This window comes from Chrysemys picta, chromosome 1 (assembly GCF_011386835.1).
Source record: "Chrysemys picta bellii isolate R12L10 chromosome 1, ASM1138683v2, whole genome shotgun sequence".
In the NCBI taxonomy this organism is placed as follows: Eukaryota; Metazoa; Chordata; order Testudines; family Emydidae; genus Chrysemys; species Chrysemys picta.
In genome coordinates, this window is record NC_088791.1 from 67,374,873 (window position 1) to 67,387,496 (window position 12,624).

At 41.2% G+C, this 12,624-nt stretch overlaps 1 protein-coding gene across 6 annotated transcripts in view; it reads right to left on the reverse strand.

Moving 5' to 3' along the window:
- Nucleotides 1–12,624, reverse strand: part of PTPRR (protein tyrosine phosphatase receptor type R) — a 214,020-nt gene that overhangs the window by 102,948 nt on the left and 98,448 nt on the right. For 4 of the 6 annotated variants that reach the window (XM_065558877.1, XM_065558886.1, XM_065558891.1 and 1 more), the window contains one exon: nucleotides 4,476–4,589. In XM_065558877.1, coding sequence (XP_065414949.1) covers nucleotides 4,476–4,589 — 114 coding nt within the window. Of the gene's footprint in view, nucleotides 1–4,475; nucleotides 4,590–5,835; nucleotides 5,928–12,624 lie in introns of those variants that run through there. The other 2 variants (XM_042860129.2, XM_042860131.2) reach the window with 2 other exon arrangements.

A 12,624-nucleotide genomic window follows, 5' to 3' on the forward strand; every position in this document is an offset into this window, starting at 1 on the left:
GCTCTGCGCACTGCCTCTGCCTGCAGACACCACCCCTGCAGCTCTCATTGGCTGCGGTTCCCAGCCATTTTGGGCGGAGGCAATGCGCGAGGGCTAGGAGCTGAGGGAGGGACATGTCACCGCTTCCGGGGAGCCGGGTAGGGAGCCTGCCAGCCCCGCCAAACCCCCCCCACCAGTACCAGCAGGGGTCCCAGGCTGTGGACCAGTGCCTGCCCCCCCTGCAATAGCAGGGGTCCCGGGCTGCTGCCCCCGAGCACTCACAGTGCCCCCAGACCGTTTCACCACGAGCAATGCTGTGCCCCCTGGGCTGCCCCCCCCCAAGCACCCCCGGCACTCCCGGGCTGTCCCCCTGCCCAAGATTTAGTTGGGTGTATAGTATAAGTTATGGACGGGTCATGGGTCATGAATTTTTGTTTATGGCCCGTGACCTGTTCATGACTTTTACAAAAAATACCTGTGATTAAAAACATAGCCTTACTTATAATCACTTAAAATCTATCTTTTGTAATCAATAAACTTATTCTAAAGTTAATCCTTACCAGTGATTTTCACTGAAGTGCTTGGTAAATCTGCTCAGGTTACAAAGTCTGGTGTACGTCCACTTCCCATTGATGAAGTGGTGAACCAATTCATAAACTTGCATTGCTCAAGAAAGGGTCTTGAGTAGTGCAAGACAATATAATCTGGTAATACAACGCTTGGAGCTGGGGGAATTTGGCTGGTGCCTTTCTCTGTGTGATCCGTGAGCAGCTCTGGGATCATTCATTCAGTCTGGCTGGGTGTGGGGCTCCACATGTAGTTGTACTGAGTGGCAACAGCTCCTGGAAGGGTTTGCTGCTTGTCACCAGTAAGGCATTGTGAGAGACAACCCATATTAGTGAGTTAAGGGGGCACAGTGCTCCCACAGTCCCAGGTTGCACCCTGAGGATCCCATCACAAGTACAGTATAGTTCTTTCCATACTATACAATCATCAGATATTAACAATCTTAGCTAGTTTTAAATGGAAAATCACAGATTTAGACAATTATTTTTTAAATGACTTATTCTCCCTCCTTAGAAACAAAATGTCACCAGTTTTTGTGAACATGGTACCTTAGGATCTACAAGACCATTCCTGAACACATGCTGCTGAAGCCCACTATCAAAGCAGGAATATTAATGTCATAACAAGACATTTAAATTAGTATCTGAAAAACTCAGATATTATGGTGATGATGACTTAGAAATGTATCAGAAATAAACAAACAGAGACAGACCAAAATATAGTCTGAGCAAGAATCACATGTATATTTGAATTAAGGGATGGGGTATAAAGAAAATGAGAATAAACTTCCTTCTGGAAATGTACCATAGAATTGACTAAAAATTAACAGATTTATAGATTTTAAGGCCAGAAGGAACCACTGTAAACATCTAGTCCAGTGGTTCTCAAACGTTTATACTGATTACCCCTTTCACATAGCAGCCTCTGAGTGCAACCCCCCCCTTATAAATTAAAAACACTTTTTTATATATTTAACACCATTATAAATGCTGGAGGCAAAGTGGGGTTGGGGTGGAGGTTGACAGCTCACAACTCCCCGTGTAATAACCTTGCGACCCGAGGGGTCCCGACCCCCAGTTTGTGAACCCCTGGTCTAGTCTGACCTCATGCATAACACACACTATAGGACCTCCCTGTATTAATTCCTGCATCAAGTCCTATAGCTGCTTGAACTAAAGTAAATCTTTTAGACAGACATCCAATCTTGATTTTAAAATTATCAGTGATGCAGAATACACCACAACCCATGGTAAGTTATTCCAATGGTTAATTACCCTCACTATTAAAAATATGCACGTTATTTCTAATCTGTGTTTTTCTAGCTTCAACTTCCAGCCATTAGATCTTGTTTTAACTTTGTCTGCTAGACTGAAGAGCCCTTTATTATCACATTTCTGTTCCCCATGTAGGTACTTGAAGACTGTGATCAAGTCACACCTTAACTTTATCTTTATCAGGCTGAATAGATGGAGTCTCTCACTATAAAGCAGAGGTCCCCAAAGTGTAGTGAGCACCCCCTTAGGGGGGCTTGTGGGACATTTAGGGGGGCACGGTGGGTCCAGGTCAGCCCCCATGGAGGGTGGGGAGGGAGTGCCACCCAGCCCCTCCCTGCCCTGAGCTCTGCTACGGCCCTGCATTCAGCCATGGCCCTGGCTCCCAGCCCTGCGCCTGGCCCCATCCCCGCCTCGGTGCAGCTCCGCACCTGGCTGGGGGCCTGGCCGTGGCTCCACTTCCACCCAGGGCCGAGGCTGGGGGTGGGGCCGGGAATGGAGCTGCACCCGGCCGTGGGCCTGGCTGCTGGCCCTCACCAGGACCCAGTTGCAACTCTGCTCCTATCCCCGCCCCCAGCTGCAGCTTGGTCCCCATCCCCAGTACCATCCCTGTGGCCCCAGCCTCAGCCCCCTTACTCCTGTCCATGTCCCCGCCCAGCTGCACCACTGTGGGGGGAAGCAGAGCTGATGGGGTAAGGTGGGCACAGCCCTCACAATTTGGGGACCACTGCTATAAGGCATATTTTCCAATCCTTTAATCATACCTGTGGTTTTTTTCTTAACTCTCTCCAATTTTTCAACATCCTTCTTGGATTGTGGACAACAGAACTTGACACTACAATATTCCAGTAGTGGCTACACCAATGCCAGATAGAGAGGTAATGTAACCTCCCTATTATTCAATATTCCTGTGTTTATACATCCATGGATAGAGCCCTGCCCGGATGCAAAATTTATATCTGCAGATACGGATATCCGCAGATATAAATTGGTATCCACGGAGCTGAAGGGCTCTACCAGGAACTGCAGCAATGAAACCAACAGCACGTTGGGCTGCCGCTCCCAGGAGCCAGCGCCCCATGCGGCAGCTTCTCTGACATGGATATACCACCCCCAGCTCTGCCCTTGGTCTTGCTAGTGGGTGGAAGCATCTCACACGCTCCCAGACAGGAGACGCAGACTGCTGCATGGAAGGGACTCCTGTCCAGAAGCGTGTGAGCCATTTGCACATACTGACACGACCCTGGACAGCTGCCAGTGAGCCTGGTGCCCACCCCAGTGGGTGGGGCTGGGGGCGGTTTGCCGGAGGAGCCACCAGTGCGGGGAGCTGGCTCCTGGGAGCGGCAGCCCAATATGCTGCTGCTTTCACCACTGCGATTCCCGGTAGAGCCCTGCAGCTCCACGGATACCAATTTATATTCACGGATATCTGCATTTGTGGATATGAATTTTGTATCCGCGCGGGGCTCTATCCATGGATCGCATTAGGCCTGTTAGCCACAGTGAGACATTGCGAGCTCATATGAAGCTGACTATCCATCATGGTCGTCAAGTCTTTTCCAGAGACTCACTGATTTCCAACACAGAGTCCCCTGTCCTGTAACTATGGGTTTCAACCTTTGCTCCTAGGTGTATGACCTTACATTGAAATGCATATTGTTTGCCTGTGCCCAGTTTACCAACCTGTCCAGATGTCTCTGCATCAGTGAACTGTCCTCTTCATTATTTACCACTCCCTCAATCTTTGTGGCGTCTGCAAACTTTATCAGTGATAATTTTATGTCTCTCTTACCCTCAGCCCAAGTCACTGATTAAAATGTTAAATAGCATAGGGCCAAGAAAGAACCTATCCCTGTGGGACCTCCCTAGAAACACAGCATCTTAATGATGACTCCCCATTTATAATACATTTTGAGATCTCTCATTTAACCAGTTCTTATTTCATTTAATGTGTGCCAAGATCATTTTGTATTGTTCTAGTTTATTGATCAAGATTTTGTGGGGTACCAAGTCTAATGCCTTACAGAAGTCTAGTACATCAAAACTATAACCTTTATCAGTCCAATTTGTACTCTAATCAGAAATATCAAGTTAATTTGACTATGGATCTATTTTCCATAAACCCGTGCTGACTGGCATGAAATATATTATTCTCCTTGCAGTGTTTATTAGTCAAGTCCCAGATCAGCCATTCCATTATTTTACCAGGGATCAGTGTCAGGCTGACAGGGCTATAATCCGTATCATCCAGTTTACTCTTTTAAAATATTGGTGCAACATTAGCTTTCCTCCAGACCTCTGTGACGTCCCCAGTGTTACAAGATTTATTGAAAAAAAATCAACTTTTCCAATCAAGAGAGCACCTCGGCCAATTCTTTTAAAACCCCTGGATGAAACCAAGAGCGTTCTATAGAATTTACTCTATAAATAATTCTGGAATTATGCTAGAATTTAATAGATAATTCCTTTCCATACGTTTTTTAAACCATTTGATAACAGGGATATAATTTTCTATTACGGTCTATAGAATGGTTTAAAAAACTATAGAAAGGGGACCTTTTTTCAGTCAGAGTCTAGTGGACTTTTCCATAAAGGCAGGAAAGCTAATTTAACTGAAATTACCTGGTAATTTTCTTACACAAAATTCTTGGTACTTACAATGAGTCGGTTGATATGAATTTGCTGTGGTAACAGTCCTAAAGCTGCAGCCACTCCTTGGCGGAATATCCGAAGCAACGTGATATTCAGCTTGTTTACATCCATTTGCAGTGCCTGAAAAACAAAAACAAATGAGTTCTGTGCTCAGCACATACAGTTCTCGACTAATGATTGACCTCTATGAATCTTACTAATTGTTTTTCCTCAAGATGATAATCTGTGAAATTGATTTGCATTTTTAATAAGGAAAAAGTACAAGGGAAGTGTGTTAAATGTTGTCAGTTGAAAAAAGTCTTTACCCATGAAAAACTTCCTTTGAAGTCAATGGAATTTTACCTGAGTAAGAATTGAAGTAAAGATCATTCCCCAGGAATCCACGTGTAACAGGGGCCCTGTGCATGTAGATCTCTCCCTTCACAGATGGAAGGTGGTGAGGGAGAGCTGCACACATAACACTTCACCCCTCCCTTGCTCCTTTGTCGATACTATGTGCAGGTGAAGGCAGGAAGGAGGAAAGGAAATGTCACTCTGAGTGGCACTAACTGGCATTTTTACAGGAGAGGCTAACCTGGAACTGAGTAAGACCTTTAAAGAGGTCTACCCAAACCAAATTGAACTGGTTGATTTAACTGAATGAAAATGATTTTTCATGTAAGAATTTCACCTTTCTATTTAAAGCCATCAGTATGGATGAGTGACTTGCTCAAGGTCCCAGAACGCGTGAGGGTTGATCAGGGAGAAGCTTTCATTCAGCTCTAAGTACCCTAGGATGGCTTCCCCCTTCCCAGATAGACCTATGTGAGCAAGATTAACTAGCAGTGGGCAAGACATCAAACTGCAACTGTGCTTGATAAAGAAAGAACTATTTTCTTAAAGAAATCTCCCTCTCGGTGACACAGGATTTTCAGTCACAAAATTTGCCGGCAATAGTTTTTGATTATGTATAAACCAGGAAAATATAAAGCTCCAAGAGAAATATGTAAAACAGGAGAGGTAGAGGAAAGGGAAAAGAGAGAGAAAACAAATCTCTAAATAAATGCTCGTGGGAGTAGAGCTCCTTTTTAATATCGTTATGCCACTCTGATATTACTGTATCTTGGTGCCTAGATACTATGGTGACTGGTATTCTGTAAATATGATAGAGCACATATATTAGGATAGACATATTAGATTAGAAGAATTAGATAGGTCTAATCTGCCTAGACTAGATAAACTGGGATAGAAGAGAAACATGTCTGGAGTCCAAACCTTTCTGATCCGCTGGAAATCACAAAATGATTAAGCTAACTGTACCGTTATGGAGCATATACATTGTGGGTACTAGCATATGGCAGATCAATATAACAAAATGTTAGCATACATTTTAAAATTATTTCTTACTCAGTTACTGCTGCTGCTCCTTTTGCTTTGGAAAAGGAAAGACTGAAACATCCACTGTTAGACAACACTAATTAATCATTTACTCTTTGCTGATCAACAGTGTTTATCATGTATTGCACCTGCTCTCTAAGGAGTATACAATTTTGAATCTGCTACCCATCCTCATTTCCCAGAGCAATTATTAATCTGGCTATTGCAAGTGTAGCGACAGTTTCTAGGTTTATATGCTCCAGCAAAACAGGTGATTTGAGGGGAAAGAGTTCTTGCCTGCAATAAATAAAATGCCTGGAAAGAGATATTTCCAAAATGAAAATTCAGAACAGAAAACCAAAGAAGAAACATTTAACACTGGGATTCCATCGGCGTCTCAGTACATGGATTTTCATCCTGGGGGAATGAAATTGTGCACAACGGGATTTAATTCAAATATGGAGTAATATCTTTTCTCTATTATAACAATTTATTGAGTCAAGTGCAAGATTTGTTACTCAGGCTAAAGTCAAATAAAGCCTCTCTCTTTTCCCCTTTATTTTCCTTCCCAACATCATCCTTTTGCTGCTCTGATTTCTCTGCTTGTCTGCCTCTCAAACATACCACTGCTCTTCATTATTCTGGTTCCTCCTTTCGGAACTTCAGTAACTACACCCACCTGCCCCTACCTTCTGTTACCAATTTCTCTCCCACCACCTACCACTGGGTAGTCAGAATATATATATCAGGGATAAAAAGGATTAAGATGTGAGTCTTCAAAAGTATCTTTTTCAATTTATTTTTGTTTTGTCTAAAAAAATAGGGACCAGAAAATTGAAAACCATAAAACAGGTCATGTGCAAAAAGAAAACTCATAAATGGATTGCTTTATTTGCATTGCTATCCACTTATATATATTAGGTCACTAACAAATATTAATTGATCTATAGTGAATGCCAGAAAGTTGCTGTATGACACACAGAATGAAGAATAAAAAGTTCCAACAGCCTTAACAGGCACAATTTTTTGTGGCACTTCTTTGATTCAAGATTGAGGAGTGAAAATGCCCTCTCAAGTGTTCTAGTGATTATTTTGTCTTTGTTATTTGTGTGAATGGAAGATGGCTCCGCATGGGAAGATTAAGGATTAAGGGATGGATGACTTGGGCAGCAACGTTAGGAGTATCTATTAGGATTTCAATATGGCTTACTAAGATTCATTGTGACTACAGTTTCGGTTGGGTAGTGACAGATCTGTTATGAATAAACATATGCCATTTATGATTCTACTTTTGAGTGTAATCTGGATCTGTCATAAATCAGAGAGATCTGGGTCGGTACGCTGAGCCAGCTTATTTGCACAACTCTGCACTCAACCGTGCTCTAACTTTTCGCAGAACGAAGAGGAGGGGTGAGTAGTGTATTGTTTTTTCATTCTGCTTGCAAGGCTTGAGGTAGCCAGAGACAAAGACTAGTTTGTTTGGCTCCTGTCATTTCCTGTACACCTGAGGCATGATGTAGATTTATGATTTTGTTGGCTTATATACCATCAGGTTGTATGGAAAATGTCAGGTCTAAACTCTCTAAAATAGCGTTGGTGCAACGTTTGGGGTCTTTATGTATTATTATCTTTGATGACTCCCACGTGCATGCAGATGTCAGCGCAGATGTTTCTGGAAATTATGGATTCTTTTGGTTTTATCCAGAGGGTTTTTCCACAGAGCCAGCCAAATTTTCAGGCTTGCCTTTGTGTCTATTTGGAATATTTCAGATACATTGGTCAGCCTTTCTGGCTCTTGTCCAAACCTGAATCAGTTCATTAGATTTTCTGTGTATAATTGTGTATCAACAGCATTCTGATAATACTGTATCCCGTGTTTAGAAATGAACTCACATGGAGAGAGAGAGAGAGAGAGATTGAATTTTTTTGGCAGCTAACTTTTCCCATCACAAAATGTGGCTTAGTTGAAATCAATATTTTCCTATTGATTTTGACACAATTTTCCAATGGGAAAATTGTAAACTTTTTTTCCAGAATGTACATTTCAAAACAATTTTTTTGTTATGACTTTAAATGTTGTATTTGGAAACAGTAAAATTTTGACTTGGGGATTTTGGGGATACCGCCGCCCCCCTTTTTTAAACTTCTCCTCTATTTTTCCCAACAGGGAAAACAGGAAACATTTTGGGTTTTTGACCAGCCCAATATTTTTATAATATAATATAAACTCCATGCTAAATTATAATTGTGGCTTATGATAACAAAATTGCAGAGCCACAATTCTATTTTACCTGCAATTTGTATTCATTTTTCTGAATATCAAGCAACTCTTTTGATGATTAATGAATGCTCCAAATCAGGGATGTCATGGCTTTGGGTATTAGCAATTATCCAGAGCTACTTATGCAAACTGCCACATGTACTTTTCTACTAGGAACACAATGTGAAAATCAAAACAGAAGCACTACCTGGAAACTTTATACTCTTCCAAGGCCATCAGGTAATGGCTGAAAATGTTGGGGGGGAATCTTGGGGCTAGGCTTAAAAATTATAGAAAAAAATCACCTGCAATTGCAAAGAAAATGATGACATATGTTGTTTGAAGTAATTAGAACTGGACAAAGTATAGGCAAATGCTGAACACACTTCTCTGGCCATATAATTCAATTGTGACCTGGAATACACCTCTATTCCAGTCATGCAATTTTCCTATAAGGAGACTGCTGAACGAATGTGTAGGGACTGACATCAAACAGTTCATATTTACTTGGAGCCTGTGAACATTTCAGGTAACTTATCCAAAGAATACTTTTGTGATCAAGAAATTAACTCAACATACAGATTGCAGATTGGTTAAGTGGTAGGAATTGGCATTTAGATTGCTCTGCAGCCCTTTTCATTAAAACCAAATTTTGCATATTCAGATGGACACATTGCACAAGTTCACAGAGGCAAAATCTAAATTTAGGTAAAATTTAATGCTTCTTAATTTTATGAATTTGTAAGATAATAAAGAACATATATTTCTGGCACTTGATATATTCATATAGTGCAATGAAAAATAATGTATACACACATACTATGAGCTCTCAGAAGGAAATCAAGACTAGAAGTAATACTAGTGGGAAGTGTAAGGATAATCTAATTAGTTAGCATGACAACTGACACAGTGGACACTGCATTCTCCATGTTTTCCCCAGGGGACACTGATTGAAATTAAATGTGGGAAACACAAAATGAATAAAAGGAAATACTTTTTTGCAGTGTGTAATTAAACTGTAGAACTCACTGTTCAGACCAAGAACTTAAGATGCTAAAAGGGACTAGACATTTATATGGATAGGAAGAATATCCAGAGTTGTTATAATTAATGATAATACACATTTTGTGGAAGTGATATTAAACATCATGCTTCAGGGCTTAAGGCAAACTCTTCACTATGAGAGACCAGGATGAGACCTAATGTGGGGTTCAGAGTAACTCATATCTGCCTAGTGAAGGGTTCTTACAATTTCCTCTGAAGCATCTGATACTGGCCAGTCAGAAACAGGATATTGGACCTGAGGGACCTTGAGTCTAATCCAATTCAGCAATTCCTATATATCTATGTAGCTAGCGAAATGCTTTCTCAGAGACTATTGCATCATAGCGTTATTGATGATTCTATGCCATAACAGGTATTCAGGTAAAGAAAGTTTTTCCTCAACCATATTATTTGAAATTCAGACCAGTAAAGTTGTTCTGAATGTAGCCAGCATGGCTAACCTCAACTGCCTCAGTCCCTTGACAAATTAGAGTATGTCTCACTAAAATATTAACTTAGTTTGCAAACAAGATCAGCTGTTTTTGGGGGGAAAGCTGACTACTTCTGTAGGAAGTGTCAAAGCAGGAATGAGAAATGTTCTGTCTGTAGTGCATAGCTTTCACCTAGATTCACTCATTGAGGTTTTAGGTATGCTTGGAGCATTATAGTCAGACATCTGTAGAAAGGACCCATACCCTTCATGGTTATTAAAACATGTAGACACATGTTTGGCTCATATTGATGAGGACTGTTAACGTCTCTCTTCAAGAGGGCATTCAGGGACATCTGAGATTTTGCCAAATTTCCAGCTGTGCTCGGACTATGTTTAAACTGTTACTCAGCAAACCAACATTGAATATTAACCACCTCACCAATTATTGTCTGATCTCAAACTTTCCTTTTTCAGGGAAGACTATTGAAAAGATAGTGATGGACCAGCTCTAGTTGCACTTTGATTTCACAGAATACTTTGATTCCTATCAGTCTAGGTTGTGCATTAATATCTATTGCTCGTGATCTTCTATCAATGATAAAGAATAAAATGTCTATGAAGATACCACATGATAACCACTAGTATGATCTTATGGGAAGGGACGGAATAATATTTCAGAGGATTTGCTGCTGCTTCTCTGAGAAGTCTCAGAAGGCATTTTTTTGTTCCGTTCTCAGGGCTCTCACATTTGTGTCACTCCTGTTCAGCACCTATTTGAAGACATTAGGTGATATAGCGAGATATTTTGGGCTGCGTTGTCTTCAATATGCTGATGAAACTCAGTTCTGCATCTCCTTTTCATCAAACCTGGGCCTGGATTCACCTCTCCTTGATTATCACATGTCATTGGGGGGGGCGGGAGCATGGAGATTCATTAGTCTATTCACTGTATTCTCTGTCTATCTCATAATCCCACATAAGAGCCTCTGTAAGGGCCCTGATCCAAAGCCCATTACAGTCAATGGGAGTTTCTCTTTTGAAGTCAATAGGTTTTGCATCGCACCGTAAGAGCTCAGTGGGTTTCAGGCTCCACAGTTTTAAAGGGGTAGGACAGGGAGAAGGGTGAGGGATGTACACTCTCCAGGGCACTGTACTCCACTTCGGGACTCTTGGAATTAAGTTAATGCTGATCGTGAAAGCATTGTCTGAGTCTTTGTTACCCTCTGTATTATGAAAACCACTTGGGGGAGGGTAAGGAAAGGTTCTGGAGGCAGCAGGAATGCAATGGGCTTGGGCCAATCCATAAGGATTGTAGGATCTTCTGGGTTCCATAAGGAGAAGGGAGATTTCTCCTGCACCACACAATGGCACTTTAATAAATGATAAAGAAGAAACCCATTGAATAAAAAAACATGCATGGAAATCTATAACTCCCTTTAAATGTGATATTGCATCTATTTTAAGTTGAAACCTAATTTTTTCCATTGATTCAGTACTAACTATCAGAAAGTATAGCCTGGCAATAACAAAAGAAAGGCTGGAAAAGTGAGTAATGTGCTAGCCTGTGAGTGACTTGGAAGATCTGGGTTCAATTTCCTGCTCCACCATAGACTTCTAGTGTGACCTCGTCTCTGCCTCACTTTGCCATCTGTAAAGTGGTGATAGTAGCACTTCCTCACCTCACAGGGACATTGTGAGGTTAAATACACTAAAGAGTCTGAGGTGCTCAGATACTGTAGTAGTGGGGGCCATGTACATATCTAGACATTTACAACTCGTTTCAGAGCCATCCTTGACTTTGCCTTGAAAAGTTAGTTTTTGCCCTTCCTTAATTTGGTTCTGCATTTCCCCAAGGCCTGGGTTTTAAATGAGAATGAAATGATGTCAGGCTTGTTAAAAGGATCAGTAGGGGTGTATTTCAAAGCCACTGGAATGATAGATTTCTCAGCCCTTTCTGACTCTTTTTTCTCCGGTTACTCCTGGGTTATATGCCAGAGAGTTGACAGAAATGATCTGCTGCAAGAGCAAAAGACAATACACAGACAGATGAAAACATGGAGAGAGAGAGAGAGTTCAGCTGAACCATTTTAACCCTCTTATTCTTTAAGAAATATGCAATGATTAGTGCATAACATTGTCCAAACTGTTCTTATTAAATGTTCAGAAACCAAATACTTCCCTCTATTATCAGAGAAAGAAAGGGTGCTATTATCTACAGTACAATTTTTATGCCCAGCATGATTGCAGCAATCATATCACATTTCAACCTCCCCGAGCTTACCTGTAATACTCAGAGTAATGGGCTCTTTTGAGCATGTTCAGTACAGCACTTTGTAATACATTCTTTTTTTCTCTCTGATTATGGAGTCTCTAGGTACTGTCTGTGTAAAGTTTGAAGCATGAGGGAACATGTACTGTCTTTCCCTGCTTTGATGAAAGATGTATTATAAGTTTTTTCAAACTACCCTCAGTTACTGAAATTTAAATTCCTGTTGTAGTTTTGTGAAATGGCTTAAAGAATATAGAAATCATTTCCAGGAAGCTGTCAGGAGGAGCAATGACATTTTTATATAGAATTATAAACTAGTACATGACAGAAAATAGATGTACTTGTGGCACCTTAGAGACTAACAAATTTATTAGAGCATAAGCTTTCGTGGACTACAGCCCACTTCTTCGGATGCATATCGGAAGATGATGTCTGTCTGTATCTGTACGAGTTTTTTCATGAGGTTGATGGATTTCCATTCCATACGGCTAAATGCAGTGCCTTGCATAATGACAGGTTTCAGAGTAGCAGCCGTGTTAGTCTGTATCCGCAAAAAGAAGAACAGGAGTACTTGTGGCACCTTAGAGACTAACAAATTTATTAGAGCATAAGCTTTCGTGGACTACAGCCCACTTCAAATATGCATCCGAAGAAGTGGGCTGTAGTCCACGAAAGCTTATGCTCTAATAAATTTGTTAGTCTCTAAGGTGCCACAAGTACTCCTGTTCTTCTTTTTGCGGATACAGACTAACACGGCTGCTACTCTGAAACCAGAAAATAGATGATCATTTTT